The sequence below is a fragment of the Glycine soja genome, chromosome 10 (assembly GCF_004193775.1).
Source record: "Glycine soja cultivar W05 chromosome 10, ASM419377v2, whole genome shotgun sequence".
NCBI lineage: Eukaryota > Viridiplantae > Streptophyta > Magnoliopsida > Fabales > Fabaceae > Glycine > Glycine soja.
The window spans coordinates 3,865,040-3,887,269 of NC_041011.1; the positions used below are offsets into that span (position 1 = coordinate 3,865,040).

The 22,230-nt window shown below is 35.4% G+C and overlaps 2 protein-coding genes across 3 annotated transcripts; one reads left to right on the top strand and one right to left on the bottom strand.

Annotated features, from left to right (window-relative positions):
* Positions 1-921: 921 nt before the first annotated feature.
* Positions 922-5,800, top strand: LOC114370371. 2 transcript variants are annotated; one of them, XM_028327689.1, is made up of 4 exons: positions 922-1,347; positions 1,595-3,470; positions 4,212-4,368; positions 4,886-5,800. In XM_028327689.1, the coding sequence occupies exons 2-4, from the start codon at positions 1,680-1,682 to the stop codon at positions 5,632-5,634; spliced, it is 2,697 nt and encodes an 898-aa protein (XP_028183490.1). In that variant the 5' UTR covers positions 922-1,347; positions 1,595-1,679; the 3' UTR covers positions 5,635-5,800. The 2 variants fall into 2 exon arrangements, with proteins under 2 accessions (XP_028183490.1, XP_028183491.1); XM_028327690.1 differs by having other exon boundaries at positions 1,577-3,470; positions 4,886-5,755.
* Positions 5,801-7,646: 1,846 nt separating this feature from the next.
* Positions 7,647-12,354, bottom strand: LOC114370373 (tetraspanin-18-like). Its single transcript, XM_028327693.1, has 6 exons — positions 11,981-12,354; positions 11,358-11,457; positions 10,928-11,008; positions 10,717-10,821; positions 8,707-8,910; positions 7,647-8,140 (listed from the first exon to the last, which is right to left on the bottom strand). The coding sequence occupies exons 1-6, from the start codon at positions 12,181-12,183 to the stop codon at positions 8,099-8,101; spliced, it is 735 nt and encodes a 244-aa protein (XP_028183494.1). The 5' UTR covers positions 12,184-12,354; the 3' UTR covers positions 7,647-8,098.
* Positions 12,355-22,230: the final 9,876 nt, after the last annotated feature.

The following is a 22,230-nucleotide window of genomic DNA, read 5'->3' on the forward strand; positions in this document are numbered from 1 at the left end:
GTGTGGGGGTATGTATGGGGCACATGATACTGTCGTTGTTTGCTTTTCTAATTGGCTTAAATATTATTTGTTTTCATGTAAGTTCATATTGTTTCAATTTTGGTCTTGTAAAAATTTTGGTCTTGTAAAAATTTTGGTTGTCTCCGTAAATTTATGTTTTTTAATTTTGGTCACGATGAAATATTTTTTTTATTTTGTTTCTATAAATTTATATTTTTTTAATTTTAGTCTGACACAAACTTATAAGAATTATAAATAAAATTAAAATCTTAAAGGACTAAAATAAAATAAAATAAATAAAACACACAAATTTATAAGGATTAAAAATAAATAAAAAATCACAGGAATTAGAAATAGAACAACATCAACTTACCAATCCTAAATTAAAAAAAATTTACAAGGGACCAAAAATAAAAAAGGGCTAACCTAACATGACCAAAACATATTTAAGCTTTCTAATTTCTAATTTTTCATATAGTCAACATTATAAGTGAGATTTAGATTTTGTTTTGTTTGCTATTCTATTTAAAGGATCATTTTCAGTTGCATGTGCAACTTGTACGTCACTCATAAATAGAAAACGATATCTGACCCATTCGGTATTTTTTTTTTACCCAAGATTAAAAGGCTACCCTATGATACAAATTTTTGTTTTCACTCGCTTATAAAACCTAAAGTTTTTTGTACCCTCTGTTGCATTAAAGGTGAGATCTAACAAATTATTATTATGAAATCAACCTAACAGAATGTAGGAAATTTTGGGGCCGCAACCGATATGGCTTTTTTTTCCACGTTTTATTGTTTGTATGCCTCTCCTGTTATTTTTACTCCTTTTAAAGCAATGTCCTTTAAAAGAATATCCTTTCCATATTATACTATCTATTTGGTAATCACTCATTTTTAAAAATAGGAAGATAACATCTCAAAGGTTCCCTGCTATTGAGTCAAGTAATTGACCTTGTAAAGTTTATCCAAAAATGAAATATTACTTCAAGAGTTTTTTTTTTTTTATATCAAGTAATGGCACATTCAATACTTATGTTATCTTTCCTTACCAACTTTATTGGCCAAGATTTGGAAGAATGAATTATTTTTATTACATTGGGATTTCATAGTTATTTGCCTATATATAAGTGTAACAACTTGCCTTTTTTGTTAGACTGATTAATTTAGTCATCAAATATGCACAATTGATCATGTGATTCAAATTCCATTGGAAACAAGTTGAGAATTCATTTGTACTAAATGAGATAATTAAATCAATAGCAGTTTGATGAGAACATTTCACAAAGAGAGTGGATGGAGGACATGGTACAGAACTAATCAAAGGCAGAGACAAAGAAAGAGGTACGACAACATGCCCACATCTCTGCACCTTGCCCACCTTTTTTTTTTTTTTTTTTGATATACACTTTATCTCTCTCCCTTTTCCTGGTGATCTTTGTGGAGGTTTCTCTAAATTGTCTTTACTTTTTGTTTCTTTCCAAGTTGTGTGGAATAGTTGCACTTTAAGATTTCTGCAATTGAAGTGTTTATCTTCTATTATATTATTCTTCTTATACATCACCAAATGTAGTGCCTGTTTGTCTTGCAGCTTCATCATCATTTTCAACAAATCAATATGATGGGGGTGATGGGATAGAGGATTAGCCAGAAAAGTAAATGGAGCACTCATCAAGATGCAGATGCTCATAGACAAAGAAATGTCCAAACAAAAAGACTCAAAGCACAACCTACCAAATGTAGTAGCAAAGCTAATGGGGCTTGAAGCCCTTCCAAAGGGAGAGCCTAATTTATCAATGGAAAGAAGTCACAGGAGAGACTATTCTCAACAAATGTATGGTCCTATAGGCTTACCATTCAAGCATTGGCAGCAGGAAGATAGGTTTATGGATAGGGAAATGCTTCATGAAGTTCATCCAAGCACAGAACATGTTGCTGACAAAGATATGTATGAAATATGGCAGCAAACTCAGAGAGGAAGGTTTAGTGAAGATGTTGATGGGAAAAGAATGGCTCTAATTCGTCAGAAATTCATGGAAGCGAAACGTCTGTCAACAGATGAGAGACTGCGCCAATCCGAGCAATTCAAAGATGCATTGGAAGTTCTAAGCTCCAATAGTGATCTCTTGATCAAGTTATTGGATTCTCAAAATGTTTGTGATTTATACTCAACTTCACCTAATGAGACAAAGCGCATTACTCTTATTAAACCTTTGAAGATGGTTGACAATGACAAATGTGCCAGAAAGGAGAAAAAGAACAATAGACTGATTAAGAAACCATCAAGTGTTGATCAAGAAAATCCTGGAAACTCTCCAGATAATCAGAAAGTTGATGAATCTCCGGTCCTAACCACTCGAATAGTGTTGCTAAAGCCTAGCCCTTGGAGGACACCTGAGCAAAAGGCTGTGGTTTCTCCAACAACATCATCATCGCCATTGAATCTGAAAAGTGGAAATTTCCATCAGGGACCTGAATATGATGATGTACTAGAATCCATTAGAGTGGCAAATGAGGTCACACAGCAAATGCATAAAGGCCTGAGGAGCTATCAGAAGGATAAAACTTCATACTCTTCAGTGTTTTCCAATGGCTATTCTGATGATGAGAGTTCATTCAACAAATCATATCACGAGTATGCATCCGCGAATTTCAGCGATTTAGAAGCCACGTCAATGTCACCATTGCCAAGGCTTTCATGGGATTACAATTACGTCAATGGCTGTGGTGGCAGTCCTTATTCTACAATGTCGTTGGGCCGTGTCCCGTGCTCTCCTGAGTCATCGGTGTGCAGAGAGGCTAAGAAAAGACTTTCAGAAAGATGGACTATGATGACATTAGATAACAAGGGTCATCAAGAACAAAGACAAGCAAGAAAGAAAAGCTCTACCTTGGGTGAGATGCTTTCTCTTACCCACAAAAAGAAATCCTTAACACCTGAGGTTGAAATTATTGTTAATGAGGAACAAGAACCTGGCAAATCTGTTTCTTGCAGCCATTCTTTCAATGCAGAAACAAGCATTGAAGGTTCTCCTAAAAATCTCCCCAGGTCAAATTCTGTGCCTGCATCTTCTACTGTCTATGAAAATGGCCTCACAGTTGTAGTAAATGATCATAAGAACACTGGCAAAGCACAAGGCTCCAAGGTGCAGAAAAAGTCTAAGAGTGTGAGATCATCATTTAAAGGGAAAGTTGCAAGTTTTTTGTTTTCAAGGAGTAAGAAATCATCAACCAAGGAAAAAACAAGTTCATCTCAATCTAAAGATGAATCCAAATCTACTTCTACTGTCACTGAAACATTAGTTCTTCCAGCAAATTCACTTGGAGTCCTTAGGAGTGATGTGTCTCAAAGCATCAACGTGGATGGTTTTGAAGAGTGTTCTCTTGCAGCTCTATGTGAATCATCAGGAAAAAATTCAACAGATTCAGTCTCGAATGAACAAGAAGAAGACATGATTACACTAGAGGTAATGGCTACTATTATTCTGCAAATTTCATTATATTTTTTTATTTCATAATGAATTCTTTGACCGATGAAAATTTAGGATATGCTTGAAATTTTTAAAGGGAATAGAGAGGAATGAAAAAGAAAAGTCTACAGAAAGGAAACATTCAGAAAGTATATAGGAAACTACAACATTAGTATTCATAGCTTTTTGTGAACTTCGCATGTTAGTGGATATTAAAGCTAATCGTTGTTTTAACCTTTATTTGTTATGGACACATTCTGGGATAACACCAAAAAAGAAGTCCTTAATTTTAAGATAAGATATTGAATATTCCATTATGATAAAAGGAATTTTTGTGCCTTCTCTTCCTAAGTAATGAAATTATTATATCAAATGTTCTCATGCTGCACAGGTATTTTAGCATTTTAGGCACTGGGTTGCGTATTGCACGATAAGAGAATTGGATGAGTATAGTGGCAAGTTTTGTGCACGGAAACTAATTTTCATCTTGAAATTGTTGGGATTCATATGTGTTGGAATGGTGAAATAAATGAAATATCAAAAACCGAAATTGTTGTGATTAAAATGCTTGGGTACTTGTTGATAATCAATTGAAGTGGTAATTTTTTAGGCAGCCTAGACCCACAACCTCTTCGATTTCCTCTTTATCAAGATGAGATTATTGAATGATAAATTGAATGCATGTATCCTAGTGCCATATATAAATAAATGAAATCCTTGATTTGTTTGTTTTCACAGCCTGGATTGACTATGCCAAGACCGATGGTGCCAGAGATTCATTCAAGCGGAAACCCGGATCAGCCAAGTCCAATCTCAGTGTTACAACCTCCATTTGAAGATTTTAATAATAATGCATCACATGAGTCCTTGGACTGTATGAAGAGTGGTGACCAGGGTAATAATGCTTAGGCCTTTTGTCTTTCTTTATCATTTTAATTTTTTTATTTAATTATTCATTTACTTCTTATAGTTTTTAAATTTATCTTTTTTAGTCTCTATAATTAATAGGTGGATGCTTTAGTCCCTAAAGTTAATAAGTGAATTTTTTAGTTTTTGAAATTTACATTTTAATTTTCAAAAGATCTCTACCGTTAAAAAATTTCAACTCATGAATTAAAAAATTTTAATGACAGAGACCTATGGACTAAAAAATCCACTTATTAAAGGAATTAAAAGGAATAAGTTTAAAAATTATAGAGACTAAATAGGTAATTAAAAAAACTTATACAATGATAACACCATGGTTCCAACCTATATTTTGATGCACACACCCCAATCCCACCATTAGGACGACCTAGTGGTTCAGTTGAAGTTCTTATTTGATATATATAAACATATAGACCATATCTTAAATCTTAATTACTATTGTTTTATTATTAGCTTATTAGTGCTATTTGTTTCTACACGTATAGGATCAGAGGTGCCACTGAAGTCCAATTTAATTGACAAATCACCACCTATAGAATCAATAGCTAGGACCCTATCATGGGATATTGATTCTAGTGCAGAAGTGGCAAGCCCCTATGCATTAAAACCCTTAATGGTTTCTTCCTTGGACTCCAAGGTAGATGATCAAGAGTGGCTTCTCTTGGTCCACAAACTACTATCAGCAGCTGGACTTGATGATCAACACCAATTTGACTCGTCTTACACTAGATGGCATTCCCTTGAGAGCCCATTGGACCCATCACTGAGGGACACATTATATGCCAATCTAAATGAGAAGGAGCCTCAGCCAAATATGCATGAGGGCAGAAGAAGGAGGATGAGATCAAACCATAAGCTTGTGTTTGACTATGTCAATGATGCACTATTGGAACTTGTTGGTTATGGGTCAGAAAAGTGCTTAAAGAGAAGTGGGAGCCGCTGCAGAGTCCTAGTCCAAGAGGGTGCATCAGCATCAGCAACATCATCTCCCTTATCGGTGGACCACATTGTGGCCCAAATGAAGGAATTAAGAGCAAGTGGGATGAGGTGTGAGTGGGAAAATGGTGGTGGGAACAGCACCAGCCTGGTGGTAGAAAATATTGTCAGAAAAGAGGTTGTGCAAATAGGGTGGGTTGAGCTTACGGATTTGGAGATTGATATTTTAGGGAAGGAGATTGAAGGGGACTTGATTCAAGAGCTTGTGGAGAATGCAGTGGTTGATTTATTAAATTAAATAAATATTATTCTAAGTTTATTGTTATTGTTGTTGCATTTGATCACCATCCACACTACCCTACTCACCTAATTTATTAAATTTTATGGTACCAATAAATTTGTAGTTATTTGACATTGAAGCCTTCGAATTTTATATGCATAATTACCACACTAGTTACAAAGAACATAAATATATATCATTGTAACAACTCACTAGTCACTATCTGTCTCTGTTGGTACAAGTTTAGCCATAACTGTGACACGCTAACAGTACCATCGGTACAGTTGGTATAATGCATGCATGATGCATCCACCGGAATCACAATATTGGGTTCATGATGAAGCGTGGATTAATTGGAATCACAAGTCACAGCTCACGATGACTGCTCTGTAGTATCACCATGCTCACAATTCTTATATAAAACTATGAAATAAGTCATTGATCTGAGCATATTGTATTTCCTTTCTCTAAATCAATTAATGCAATCCTTCTTGGGATTGGAGATAGCAAGTAGTTTAACTAGTTTTATTCAGAATGTAATATGTTGACTCGTTTTTTTTTCCAGCCAGAACTCAATGTGAGATTCTCTTGCCACACATGGGGTGTAGATTAAGTTTGTGGTCAAAGAAAATAAAAAACGCTTCAGATGCTGGCTCAAATTTCTCTTATGGTTACATAATATATAAGGGTAAAAAAAAGTATTACTATTATTTTTTTTATATGATAAAAGAAGTGCAAACTCATCCATCATTCCATAAAAACCATTGAAAACAATCATATGATATAATTAATTGAAATTTGGATATATAATCAAAAGATAGAGATGGCCAATGTAAGTGGAAGGACTTGCATTGATTCAATTAATGTAAGGACTCAAATATAAAACTTCTGATTGAATTTAAATAATCACACGAGTTAATTCACATACCTCATAGTTTTATGAATCAATGTAAGTTTTTTTAGCAAGTATTATTTGAGTTCTTAGACTTTTTCTTGTCTTGAATTGAGAAATCATCCTCTTCCTCTAAACTTTTCGTGGATCAATTTTTTTACGTAAATCGTGGAAAGATTCTTAAAACACATGGCCTGAGCCATGAGGGGACTACTCTTTGCAATCTGAAGGAACTGAAGCCTGAAAGTAGAATAAGGGGACAAAGACAAACACCTTTTTCAAGTGGATAAAAGGGTGAGAATATTCCCCAATGGCCATTCGATGTGAAATTTCTAACTAAACTAAAAGACAAAGTATGGAATCTACAACTTAAAAATTGAGGCACGACTTATGAGTCCCGTGACAGCACCGTGGCAGCACCGTGGACCACGTTCCACGAGACAAGCTTCCAGAATTATTAAGATCAGTGACTCCAGTTTGGGAGAGAACAATTTCTCATCACTTGTCATTTTCCTATACAGAAACGGAAGAGAAAGAGTGTTGTGATACGTACTGTGTAGAGAAGAAGCTTGTGCTTTTGTTTATTCTTCCTTTTAAAAAAATGTGGTTCTACAGGAACATATTCAACAACCGTTTGCCATGGTCGATTCAGCCAAAATACTAACATACGACCTCACCAAATTCAATGATCAACATAGTCCTGCAGTAGTCAGAAACGGTCACATGGATAATTTTCAAATGCATACAACTGTGAAAAATATTACAGTCAAACTTCCCTTTATCTATAGATAAATAAATAAAACTCTAAACTCTTCAATGTGAAGTAAAATTAGTACAATTCAAGTGCTAATAATGACAACACATCCTTTTTACTATCAAGAAACATGTACCTACCACTTGTCATATGCGACTTCAAACTGCTCGAGTCTGTACAAGTACAATTAATTATTCTAAAATTAACTTTTGAAATAAAATAAGAAAAGAAACTATCAAGAGCAATGATCAAGCAAATTAAGTACAGCAAGAATATTGGAAATTTTTCCCTCTCCGACTTCACCAGATGAGTTGTATTAGAGTCGTTTACTTATTAAGTTCTCAAAGAAATTCACTTTCCACAGTGCAATATTTAACACACCAATTAAGCTTGTTCAAAAATTATTCAAAATATTTGTTCTTGACAAAAGCAAAATATTGAATGGCAACACATGCAAGACGTGTGTTTCACGTGTTCCATTATGTAGCTGGATGCATAGCCATTGAACAATGTCAATAACTATTTTTCTGTTATGTAGACTGCACGATCAGTACAGCATTGAGGAAGGTGCTTACATCAGGTCCTTTGTATTGTAGCCTTTGTTTTTCATTTTTCTCTTTTGCTAAGCTTTTTAAGTACAAGATTCTTAATCTTCAATCAATAACTAGTATAATTTAAAATACATATACTACCACCACTATATTGCTTACATCATAAATTTTCCTGAGAACAAATGAAAGTAAAACAAAACATTAAAACCAAAGATATACACATATACTCAGATGTCAACACAGCATTGAATTGCATGATGGCTAGTAGCACTCATTGCCTGGAATTCATGGTTGGTAGCTGCTCTTATCACCATGGTTCAATCCGTACTGCAAACATGAAATAGTGATTCCTACATTACTAATGTTAAAGGACACTAATGTAACCAGCATGCTCATCGGTAATCTGTTTACATGAATAGCACGCATAGCTATGTATCAAACTAAATACAAAATACATAGGAGAGAAAAATAGACACTAGATGATCAACAAACAAGCACTTGAGGAGAAAGTCTCAAAAACAAGTTGCAAAACCATAAACCCATCAACATTTATCCTTAGACCCAAATGCCTAAATGAAGAAATCTTTGATCTTGAGTCCCATGTAATTAATACATAGGCCTCAAATTTCTACAGTCAAACCAAAATAACAAAGAAAAAGTAGCTAGGGATCTTTGCAAAACATTTGCATATCCTTTCTGTTTCTAACAAATTAATTAAGAACAGTTTAAAGCAATGACAATAGACAATAGTGAAAATGTGATTTTTCCAGGCAGGTGTGCATGTTTTGTGCATATTGCATGATAAAATCACAAATAGTTTTTGAAAGACGTAAATTTCATTAAAGATTATCAAAGAAATTACACTTTAGATTTCAAGACCAGAATGAGCATACCTTCTCTCTCATCCGCGCACTCCAAAAATCTGAGTGATTTCCACTATTATCACCTTTGCTAGACCCAGATGGTTGGCCAGGTTGAGGATTCAGTAGGGGCTCCCAACTTCTACCCCTAACATCATATCCATCCTCATAATCAAAATCTGCTCTCCTAGAAGAAACTGTGGCTCGCAAAATTAATGCCAGTAGTAGAGATAATGCCTGAGGTTGACAACAAGAAAAATGAGCAATAGCAATAAGGGAGGAATGGGATAAAAGGAAATCCAGAAAATGCTGTACATTCATACAACATGGTTGTTATATTGTTTGTTAGGTTTTCAATTGATACTATTTTCATGATGATACACGGAAAATGCTGGAAATTTAAAACCAATGGTCATAGCAATCTCTTCTTGTCCTTACAATATGTAAATCACAGACATGAAATATGCTAGGCACAGTGTTGGGGTAGAATTTTGTCCTGTTTTCTTGTTTCAACCTTAATAAAGTAAAAGGAGCAGCATATTTTATACCAGGCTCTACTTCCCATACTTGCAATCTGTCAACAGAGCATTAAAATCTAAAATCAAAAGCACAAGCTATTATCTCCAAATCCAACTAATGTGTGTAGAGACTGCAAACAACATCCTCCCAAATGAAAGAACGGACAACAACAGGTAAAGATAAACAAATTTTCTAGGGATAAGATTCAACACACATGAATAGCCCATTGACCAATGATTCCTCTAGCATGTAAGAAGTATCACTAAGATGGTCATTGGATGCTTTACCCTGTTTTATTTTTAATAACCGGTATTTGCTACTTATGGTAAAAAGATCATAACCAAAAAAGAATGTTTGTTTTATTTATAAATTGCAGTTGCTTAGTTAAAAATATAAATAATTAAAATCAAATAAGTGAAAAAGTATTGTTATTAATCCCTCTCTCTCATATTATATGTCATTGAGTTTTTTAATGTCTCAAATTATTTATCACTTTAAAAAATCTAAGAAAACATTAATTATTGTTTTCAACAACACACTCATATATTAGTATCTCACCTCACCTAAATACTAAAGTAGATTGACAACTACAATCTAACTATTTTAATAAGGGTATTTTTTGTCAAAAGAAGACTATTATTTTATTGTAGTAATTTGTGCAATAGCATGATTTTTTAAAAAGTGTGTATTAACTTTAAAGAAATAAAGGCAGTCATTGTAAATGTTCTTTTGTGAATGGTATAGTTTTAGAAAATCAAATGATGCATCAGAACATGTACCTAAACTATTAATGTTACTTAGAAAGAACTCATATAAACTCCATCATCATCTCTCTCTCTCTCTCATACTCACGCACATCAATAATACCAATGATTCTTTTAATAACCAAAGAAATAGTTTCGAGAACATAATACAAACATATAATCTGGCAAAATAGCAATAATACTATTAATTGGTTCATATTAGTAATGGCAAACAATTTAATCCCAAGTTCTAAAACCAGATTCAACAAAGCTTTTCTTTTCTATTATTAATTTTTGTTACATATATTTACTGAAACCAAATTACTCAGCAGCTACCATGACGGCATTCTATAGTGGTCCACAAAGTTAATAATACCTCTGACTCCAAGACTCTAGTGAACAGAGTCAATGATAACCTTAAGTCAGAGCTGATTCAAAAAGCACGTCCAAATTCCTTATACAATTGAAGTTGATGAACTAAACATGTGGATGGTGGCACATCAAGTTATCCTACATTAACTAACTGTTAAGACGTCTGAACAAAAGAATATTGACATCTACATGCAACAAGTTATAAAGAATTCCAAAATTTTACAAGTATTGATGAAGAAGTACCAACTTCAGAAGATGACAGATAATAATAGATGTGCACATCAATGATCAACATCAACATGTCTGAACTCTGAAAAATGGACTAATAGACTAAAATTTATTTACCAACAAGAGGTCAAGAAAAAAGGGCCAGATACTGACACTAAAACAGAAACAGTAATGAACATACCTGAATCACAAGCACAGCAATGCCAACCCATGTGCAGGTATCTATATTATCTTCAATGAAAGCTCGAAGCTCATCAAGTTGACCAGTTGGATCAAATGGAATATCCTGCAAAAACAACAATTAACATACTATAGGCATCAAAAAGTGGACACGAAATATGAACTGTGCAACTATGTTTATAAACAACGTAGGGCAACAAGAAAGTAAGAACCTTTTCCCAATCACTATCAAGTGCAATGAATCCCACCAGAGAAGCTTCCAGAAGAAGAAGCACCACCACGAGTATAGAGTACTAACATTTTTTAAAAGGTCAAGGAGTGAAAAGCAAAGATAATTTTTAAAAAATTAAAATAAAAAGTAAAGTAAAAAGCTACTACTTCAAAGCATTCCACACAAGTTTACACTACTTCAAAGTAAAAGATCATTATACTTTCAGCCAAAAAGGTTTTAAAAAATGGTCATTGACCGCAATTTCAACTACAACATAGAGATTTTTGGGGTGTCTATGACCATAACGTCACTACATCAGCCTTATTTGTCTACAATTTTCCACAATATCAACGAGCGCAACAAAACAGTTTAAAAGCTTGAGCTTCCGAAGTAGTATATGAAAATAAACATTCCAAGTTTGAGTGGGATACAAAACACAAGCAGCAACCATTAATCATTTCAGCTGCAATGCAACCCAAGAAAGAAATGCATAACACCAATATTCCAAATCCCATGAAATTGTAGATGAACCTGTCTCATCAAGTGGGAAAAAAAAAAGGTTGGCATTAGCAAGGAATAAAAATGAATAACCATCTAAGCATTTCACCAAAGACATTACAATCACATCAAAATTAAATTAAAAAAGAAAAAAAGTAACTAAGAGCATGTTTGATTTTCCGTCCGACTCGCAGTACACGAATTACAAGATCAAATCTAATAGTCGACCGCAAACTGAATGCAAAAAGAAAGAGTGGGGATGCTTTTGCAAACTTCATTTTGCCCCCACCAAGCGTCTGATTGCAACGGATATCTCAACATGCACTAAAACAGTAAAATAAAATAAAATAAAGAGACGTAAAGATTTAATTTCCCTTTGAGGCGTGAAAAAAGTAGTTGATGGCATTTAATACACTTGACAGCACCCAAATCAGAACACTACCACTGAGAATAAAAATTATAAGAGAAATGAATAGTGAGAGATTGCAAGTTGGAATCTTCAAAATGACATTTCTAACAAAAATTAACAAAAATGTGAGCAAAATAGTAGTAGCACCATGGAGCGGGTAGGTTGATGGAATTGAGTTTGAGATAGAAATGGAAGGCGGGAGGAAGAGGAGGATCAGGAGGGACACTATGGTCCCATTCGTTGAACATCCATAGGGAATAGAGCAGAATGGAAAGGCCAACGAAGCATTGAAGGAAATTCAGGAATTTCAGAACGAAACCAAGCGAAACGTGGCACAAATTCAGCCGCATCTTATTTCTTAATAATTTTTTAGGGTTTCTTCTTCTTCCTTGCGTGTGTTTGGTTTTGATTATTCGGATTTCCAAAAGCCAGAGCAAACTAGATAATCAGATCTCGTCCACCACTCTTTACTTGTCTTCCTTCCCCAATTTCTATTTTATCTCATTTTTGGTTTTTCCGTCAGGTACTCTCTGACTCTGCATACATTTAAAAAAAATTATTTGAAAAAAGGCTTATTGTTTGGAATCATAAAATCCCATAATTTATAATTATTAATAATCAGAATTATTTTGTTTGATGTATATATTTTTTTAGATAATTTTATTTTTCATTAATTTAATTATTTTTAACAACTGTTCCACTAATTTTTAATTAATTATTTCCTTTCTTTGCTTTTTTTAACTTTAAAACCTTTTTTTATTTAAAATATATAGAGAGAAATGGATAATATAACCATAATGAAAAAGAATACTCTTTTTTTTTTTTGTTTCTTCTTTATTTCCATTGTTTGGTCCATTTTATAAGTGGAAGTATGGAAACTAATTTGTAGGATCCATAGTTTTTTTTTTCCTTTGAAAATAATGGATATCAATTGTTTTAGAATAAATTATGTTTGATAAAACTAGTTTATAAGTTATAAATTTGGAATTGGAAAGATAAGAGTAAATTAATTTTAAAGTGTTGGATAAAAATAACAGATAAATATTAAACGATTTAAAAAAGTATATTTAATATTGCTAACATGTGTCATTGTTTAATTGTGTGCAAAGTTTGCATCTATCATATCCATTATATGGGTCTTAATATTTTGAGTCTATTTAAATTGTGGATTTTTTAACTCATCCTACTTAATTCAGGCGAATTAAACAAGTTTTATCTATGGATTTTCACGAATTTTTTATATTCAAATCTAAAAATATATATTATACTAATAAATAAGGGTATAAATAAAGTAAAAATAATAATAAAAAGAATTATTAAATTTAAGTATTTCTTATATGATTTAACAGCTGGTAAATGATAATATAATATTTTAATTTCATATAAAAATATTTTTTAGTAGCTTAAGGTGTAAACTATGATATCATTCTTGGTAAATAATTTTTTTATAAGACCATTCATAATTAGTTTTTAAAATGATTTACAATTAATCAAATTTTACTCCTTTTTTTTTCTTTTTTAACTTTTTTATCAAATGAGTCTGCGCACTAACCTCGTGGACTATGCGGTGCGGGACGGGTGCCGGCCGGAAAAAAATGAACTCATTAAAAATGCAAACTTCACCGGACAGACTTCACATATTACAAACTTTACAATTCCTGATTTCGAGGGAAAGAGTTACTCGCATGTTTAGTTCTAACCATATATCATCAATCATTTTACTGCATACACACCATCAAATCATAGAGGGAACACTCTTTTCATGGACCAAAGCAAATCGCGTGAATGAAGAAACAAGAAATGCACACATAATATTGGAAAATGAAAAAGATACAATTGCACAGGGTGTGCATCATCAATTCAAATATGAGTAGGATTTAGTTTTTAAAAAAAGGGGAATTTTTGCTTTTACAAATTAAATTGATAAAATAAAAATTATGTAAGACAATGAGTTAAGTCATAATTTTAGAAAAAACATATGAGTTGATTGTTGTGTGTATCATGTGTATGTAAAAATCTAAAATTAGATACATACATTTTTTCATATAGCAAACAAAAAAGTTAAGAAGACTTTTAAATTGAATAAATAGATAAAATAGAATTTCAAATAAAATAATAAAGATAAAATTGAAAAGAAAAAAAGTTAATAGCTTATTTTGATAAGCTAATTGAAGTAGCATATAAAAAATAAGTTACTAAAATAAATTTATGTATAAAAAAATTTATTTTGATCTAGCAAACATAGCCTAAGACAACAATCATTATAAGAAAAAATATTATAGCATTTTTATATTTATATTTTTCTCTCATTTATTATTGTTTTATAAGTTTACATTATGTATTTAGTAGTAGTAAATATATGTACGATTTTAGTCTCTCTTTTCAGTTTATTTAAAATTATTTGTTGAAATAAATTAATAAAATAAATATATATTTTTTATTTTTTTAGTGTGTTTGTTTAAATTGTTTATGCTTAAAAAAATATTTATTTTAAGAAACAAAGCCTATTTACTTCTTAAAAAAAATACCTACTGAAAATTTTTTTAATTTTAAACAAACTCACCCATAATTTTAATATATACTCAGAATGAATTTTGCTGGATGATTGTTTTTACAAGTCTTGGAATGTTAGAGTAAGGGTTAAAATCCCAACTTCAACACCGTGAACTAGTTTTTTTATTTTTATCCATTCTACTTAAAAGCACAATTAAACCAAAATTATTTTATCTTTATTTTTGTATGTTTTTATTTTCTTTTGAAAATATTTGTTCATAATATAATATAATATAATTTTTTATATTATATATCAATTAAATAAGAGAAAATAAATTGTTTTAACTTTTCATCTATTTTCTTTTCTATTAAAGAGTCTACAAAATCACCTTACTTTCTTCTCTCTTTTTATTTTCCTTTTTGTTTCTTCTCTCAACAAACATGTGTAAATGTTTGATTTCATAAGATGTTTATTAAAAAATTGTTTTCTTATAAAATAAGTAATTGAATAATAGTGTAAGCTTATCTTATACTCTTAGTAGGTAGCCTATCTTCTAAATGTATTAGGTGAACTAATTAATAACAATATTGTGATTTTTCACATCATTAAAAATTATTTTCCATCTAAGAAAAATTAAATTCACACTTACATGTTCCCTCGTGAAAATGATTTTGTACGAAATAAAACACAAAAAATTTCCTAATACATTTTAAAAAATCAAGAATTAATCTCATCATCCTTTCAAAAGACAAAATGTCATGGATCCCCCCCTTTTAATGGGGCTGAATTTAAATCATACAATTACTTTTCAAAAGCTTATTTACAAAGTGCAATAAAAAGCGAAGCTACTTTGAGTACAGTGTGTTGGGACATTTTTCAGAGGAGAATTGATTGGCCGCAAAGATCGTTGGGATATGATTGGCATGGAATGGGAAGTTCGCCTGAATTAATAATGTGAACTGAGAATAATAGTGCTTTCCTTTCCCTCCATTTGTTTCTTTTGGTAATCAATGATTCAACCCTTTGAAATTTATTATCAAGAGTAAAATAAACGATTGTATAGTTAAATAGAAATAACAATTAAATTTTACCATAATAAAAAAACAAATAAATTTTAAATAACTATATATTTTACCATACATTTCTTCTAAAAAAACCCAAGTTCAGAGATATCATTCTGCACTTTTTTTTAAAATACCTTCACATGAAATATCGAGTAGTGATTTAGGCTTGCCATCACTGTTTCACAAGCGTGGCTATCAAAAGTTAATCCCTTAGAACTCGTTCATAGAATGAAAAGAAATGGAAACAAATAAATTAAGATAAATTTTTTTAATTAAAGTAAAATATAAAAAATATGAGTTCCATGTTATTTTACTATTCATTTCTCTAATTTTTTATTTTTTTCTCTACAAATAAACACAGCCTAACATTATCGTGCTTGGAATTTCAAAATAAAAGTGCATCTTAAATAACCGTCTAATAATATTTATTCCTAACGAAAAGTATTTAGTCATCACATTACCTACATGAGTGCCGTGAATGAGAGAAAACTATTTATTTACACTATGGGAGTGCCACAATTTTCTTTTTTTAAAAGAGTGACCTCCAAGCAAAATTATTGAGAAGAGGGACCCAAAACCTGTAAGAGTATATACTCTTATTCTTCCGTTTTTATTTTTAAGATTTAAATTTGAAATGATAATTGTTGTTTTTTTATAAGATTTAATATATAATATTTCTTGTATTAATTATTTTTAGACTAAGAATACTCTTATTAAAAAGAAAAAAATTATTGACAAATCATTAAAAGAGAGAAGTATTAAAAATAATGATAATTTTGAAAAAAAATTATAAATTTAAGACAAATTTATTATTATCAATTAAATTAATTATTTTTCTTAATTTTGATGAAGTAAGTAATTGAGTCTAATATACAGAAATATAGGAAGGATTTGTTTTTACGTTAGTAATATGTTTGGCAAAATTAATTGAAAAACTAGTTGAAAGTTAAAAAATTAATTAGTAGTTGAAAGCTGAAAAATTAATTTATTTAAATTAGAAGTGTTTAGTAAAAATTAACTGTTGAAGTAAAATAATAAAAGAAATAATAAAATCATGATTTATTTTAAAAAAGATAATAAGAAAAATAAAAAAAATATCAAAGATAAAAATAAAAGAAAATATAAAAGGTATAAGTTAATGTTTAAAAAACATTTTAAGTTATTAAAAAAATTGTTTATCAAATAGTCAAATGATTTTTTTAACTAATAAAAAAAGTTAAAAATTAACTGAAATATTGATACAGGGGGAAACATAGCAGAGGGAGACAATCAACAGAATGAGGTGCAACAAGCAATGCAGATTAACAACCAGCAGGATAAGGTGCAACAAGCAATTTCAGAAAACAAAGAGCAGAGGCCCAAGAGAAGGGTAGAGAGACCAACGTACCTCAAAGATTACATCTGAAAGGAGCGGGATGGTATTAAAGGCATATATGCATTCTGTTAGAGCAATTACAACACGTGGGAGATAATTGTAACAAACTTGAGTCCTGAACATTCCATAGAATAACAATTCTGTTATAAGAATCAGTATAAATAAATGTAATGATTCACAGAAAGGGGAATGAATATGAGAATTGTCTTTTCTTAGTTATTTCCTTTCCTTTACCCCTTTTGGAGGCCCTGGTCCTCGAAACCAGAATTCCCCCTGCATCACGTATCATTGGTGCTCTCGTTGCCCTCCAATGACGCACCCTTCGTCCTCTGATAAAATTGAAGAACTCCTCGTTCGCCTCACCACACAGCAACTTACTCTCTCCAGCAAAATCGATGACTTCATCTCTCACATTACCCCTCTTTTTTCCCCTGCTTCCCACATGCCTTCATCCCTTCCACGCCCTTTTCCTGTTCCTGCACAACACCATCGCCTCAAATTAGATGTTCCACGTTTTGATGGAACGGACGCCCTTGGTTGGATCTTTAAGATCAACCAGTACTTCGAGTATCATGGGACCCCGGAGTACGACCGATTAACGATTGCGTCATTTTATATGGAAGGAAGGGCCTTAGCATGGTTTCAGTGGATGACCAGTAATGGTCAATTCACTTCGTGGCCTGTTTTCCTTCAAGCATTACAAAATCGATTTGCACCATCACAATATGAGGACCCCACGGGTACTCTTTGCAAACTCATGCAAAAGGGATCAGTAGCTTCTTACCTCTCTGAGTTTGAGGATTTAGCAAATCGTGTCGTGGGGATTCCGCCGGCCTTCCTCCTCAGCTGCTTCATTTCCGGGCTGACTCCTGAGATCCGCCGTGAGGTTCAGGCCCACCAACCCCTCACTCTTTCACAGGCGGCCGGCCTCGCGCGCCTCCAGGAGGAAAAGCTGGGTGACCTCCGACCACCACCGTCCACCATGCGTTCTCGCCCTCCCTCACTTTCTTCTTCCTCCTTCTCACCACGCCCGCAACCCCTTTCACCCCTTTTCCCTTCACCGTCAGCCATACGACCGCCACCTCCTCAACCTTCCCCCACCCAACCTTTCAAACGCCTGACCTCTGAAGAGATTGCCAGCCGCCGTGAGCGCGGCCTCTGCTTTAGCTGCGATGAGAAGTACCACAGAGGTCACCGCTGTGCCTCTAGGGTATTTCTCTTCATCGCGGAAGGTGACGCTGCTCCTGACCCACCACATATAGCCCCACTTGACCCGACCCTCGAACCTGACCCTGACCCAACTGAAACCCATGACCCGCATCCGGCCCAACTTAGTTTAAACTCCATGGCCGGTCACTTAGCGCCCGAAACGCTGCGTTTCGTGGCTTCCATTGCTGACGTTGAAGTGGTGCTCCTGGTGGACGGAGGGAGCACCCACAACTTCATTCAGCAACAGCTGGTCGAGAAGTTGGGCCTTCCTTCCATTTCCACCACCCCGTTGCGCGTTATGGTCGGAAATGGGCAACAATTGAGTTGCAGTTGCATGTGCCAAGCTGTTGCCATCAACATTCAGAACAATACATTTATAGTGGATTTGTATATCCTTCCCATATCCGGAGCTAACGTAGTACTTGGGGTCCAATGGTTAAAAGCCTTGGGACCCGTGCTTACCGATTACAACACACTTTCGATGCAATTTTTTTCAGACGGCCGCATCATTAAGCTACAGGGTGACTTAGATGCTAAACTTCACCTCCTCACTCCGGTCCAGCTTCGCCGGCTCAGTCGAACACAAGGTGATGCTCTGTTTTATCACATTACCTTGCTATCTAATTCGACCCCTTCCCTGCCACAGGAGTTCCCTGCCCCAATTCAGGACTTGCTGCTCCGATTCGAGGCTCTCTTCACCACTCCTTCTACCCTACCGCCGGCTCGAGCTACAGACCACCACATCCACTTGATCCCTCAGGCAACTCCGGTCAACGTTCGACCGTATCGCTACCCCCACTATCAGAAACAAGAAATCGAGCAACAGGTTGATGCTATGCTACAGAAAGGTCTCATTCAGCCCAGCACCAGTCCGTTTTCTTCTCCGGTCCTCCTGGTTAAGAAACACGACGGCTCTTGGCGGTTCTGCGTCGACTACAGAGCCTTGAATGCGCTTACCATACGGGATCGTTTCCCAATTCCAACGATTGATGAGCTCCTTGACGAATTAGGCGGCGCTTGCTATTTTTCCAAGTTGGATTTGCTCCAAGGTTACCATCAGATTCGTATGAATCCTGAGGACATTCCGAAAACTGCATTTCGTACTCACCATGGCCATTACGAATTCAAAGTAATGCCATTTGGTTTGTGTAATGCTCCATCATCGTTCCAGGCAACCATGAATTCGATTTTTCAGCCTTACTTGCGGCGTTTCATTATCGTCTTCTTCGACGATATTCTCATTTATAGCACTTCCATGGATGCTCATCTGCAACACCTGGAAATCACCTTCAAGGTACTACTGACACATCAATTTGCCTTAAAACTTTCTAAGTGTACCTTTGCACAGAGACAGGTCGAGTACTTAGGCCACTTGGTCTCCTTCAATGGCGTGGAACCTCTTACCGACAAGATTGAAGCTGTCCGTCAATGGCCTTCCCCGCGCACCACCAAAGCTCTTCGTAGCTTCCTCGGATTAGCTGGGTTTTACAGAAGATTCATCAAGGGCTATGCTACGATTGCTGCCCCCTTGGTCAAAGCTACCACATTGGATCCCTTTCAATGGACTGATGTTACTCAGGCTGCATTTGACCAATTGAAGCTCGCTCTATCCTCCGCACCGGTGTTAGCTCTCCCGGATTTTCACCTTCCCTTCACCATTGAGACTGACGCCTCTGGGGTGGGCTTGGGTGCTGTGCTCTCTCAGAAGGGACACCCCATTGCCTATTTCAGTAAACCCTTTAGTGCCAAATTGCTCCGATCATCAACGTATGTCCGTGAATTGTACGCTATTACGGCCGCCGTCAAAAAATGGAGGCAATATTTGCTCGGACACCGTTTTGTCATTCTGACCGACCACCGGAGCTTGAAGGAGCTTCTCACCCAGGTGGTCCAGACACCCGAGCAGCACATGTATCTCGCCAGGCTCATGGGCTACGATTACAAAATCCATTATCGGTCCGGTGCTAGCAATCAGGCTGCTGATGCTCTCTCCCGTGTTCCAGACCCTGATTCTTCCCTTGCTCTCATGCTTTCGGTTCCATGCTTGACCTTCATGGACGAACTCCGTTCTCAGCTCGACCAACATTCTGACTATGTGCATCGTCGACAGGACATTGCTAATCATCCCGCCAAACACCCTGGGTTCTCTGTGGTTAACAATCTTATTTTGCACCGTCACCGCATATGGTTACCACGTGATATTCCTATTATTCCTACCCTCCTCATTGAATTTCATGCGACCCCCACTGGGGGCCACTCTGGCATTGCCAAGACGATTGCTCGCGTTTCTGAGAACTTCTATTGGTCTGGTTTGCGTGAGGATGTCGCGACCTTTGTGGCCAACTGCCGTGACTGTCAGTCCACTAAATACGAAACAAAGAAGCTCGCTGGTCTTCTTTGCCCTCTCCCGGTTCCTCATCGTCCATGGGAGGACCTGTCCTTAGATTTTATTGTTGGGCTACCGCCGTACAAAGGTCACACAGTCATATTGGTGGTCGTGGATCGTTTTTCTAAAGGGGTTCATCTGGGGATGCTTCCTACTGCGCACACTGCTTTCATGGTGGCCACATTATTCCTGGACATGGTGGTCAAAATTCATGGTGTTCCCCGGAGCTTGGTCTCCGATCGAGACCCTCTGTTTCTTAGCAAGTTTTGGCAGGAGCTTTTCCGGCGCAGTGGCACTCACTTGCGTATGAGTTCTGCGTATCACCCCCAGAGTGATGGACAGACTGAGGTTATTAATCGTATTATCGAGCAATACTTACGCTCGTTCGTTCATCGGCGCCCTCGTATTTGGGGCCGTCTCCTTCCATGGGCGGAGTGGTCGCACAACACTTCCTGGAACTCCGCGACCGGGGCCACTCCATATGAGGTCACCTTTGGCCGGAAGCCATTTAACTTCCCGGAGTACCTTGCCGGTGACTCTAACATTGATGCTATAGATACCCTGCTTTGTGACCGGGAGGAAACCTTCCTCATGATTCGTAAGAAATTACTAAAGGCCCAGATTTTAATGAAGGAGAAAGCTGACAAACACCGTCGTGATATAGTTTTCTCGCCGGGACAATGGGTCTTACTTCGCCTGCGCCCTCACCGTCAAACGTCTGCCCGGGAAAATCCCACCATCTCGGGAAAGTTGGCAAAACGTTACTATGGGCCATTTCAGGTTCTCGAGGCCATTGGCAAGGTTGCCTATCGATTACAGTTACCACCTGATGCTAAGATACATCCCATCTTCCATGTCTCCATGTTAAAACCATTCAAGGGTGATCCTAACGACCCTGTTGCTAATCCACTGCCGATTTCTTTTCATGACGATCACCCCCTCGTCCAACCCGCTGCGATCCTTGCTTCTCGACCATCATCTGTTTCTGGGTGGGACGTCCTCGTTCAATGGCATGGGCTCTCCCCTGATGAGACTTCCTGGGAGGATTGGTCAACCTTATGCCGGGATTATCACCTTGAGGACAAGGTGCTTTCCCAAGGGCCCAAGGGTGATACAGGGGGAAACATAGCAGAGGGAGACAATCAACAGAATGAGGTGCAACAAGCAATGCAGATTAACAACCAGCAGGATAAGGTGCAACAAGCAATTTCAGAAAACAAAGAGCAGAGGCCCAAGAGAAGGGTAGAGAGACCAACGTACCTCAAAGATTACATCTGAAAGGGGCGGGATGGTATTAAAGGCATATATGCATTATGTTAGAGCAATTACAACACGTGGGAGATAATTGTAACAAACTTGAATCTTGAACATTCCATAGAATAACAATTCTGTTATAAGAATCAGTATAAATAAATGTAATGATTCACAGAAAGGGGAATGAATATGAGAATTGTCTTTTCTTAGTTATTTCCTTTCCTTTACCCCTTTTGGAGGCCCTGGTCCTCGAAACCAGAATTCCCCCTGCATCACGTATCAAATATCTTATGAAAATGATTTTAAAAAGTGTAAATTAAACACGTTTGAATTTCATAAGAGGGCGTGCATTTACGGTATAACATCATTCATTAATTAGTAGGGAACACGGATTAAGAAGTTAGATTTGAATTGGTAATATAGTTAGCATTAAGCTTGGAATTTAGGATGTAAACAAATTAAATTGAGTCATATGTGTGCTAATTCTTGTTTGTTTTACTAGATTAAAAAATCAAGATTAATAGATTGCAAACGAGAGTCAAAATAACAAGTTTTATAAGCTTTATATCAGTACTTTATCTAGATGTAGAGAGACGAGATTTTATATATAGAGTT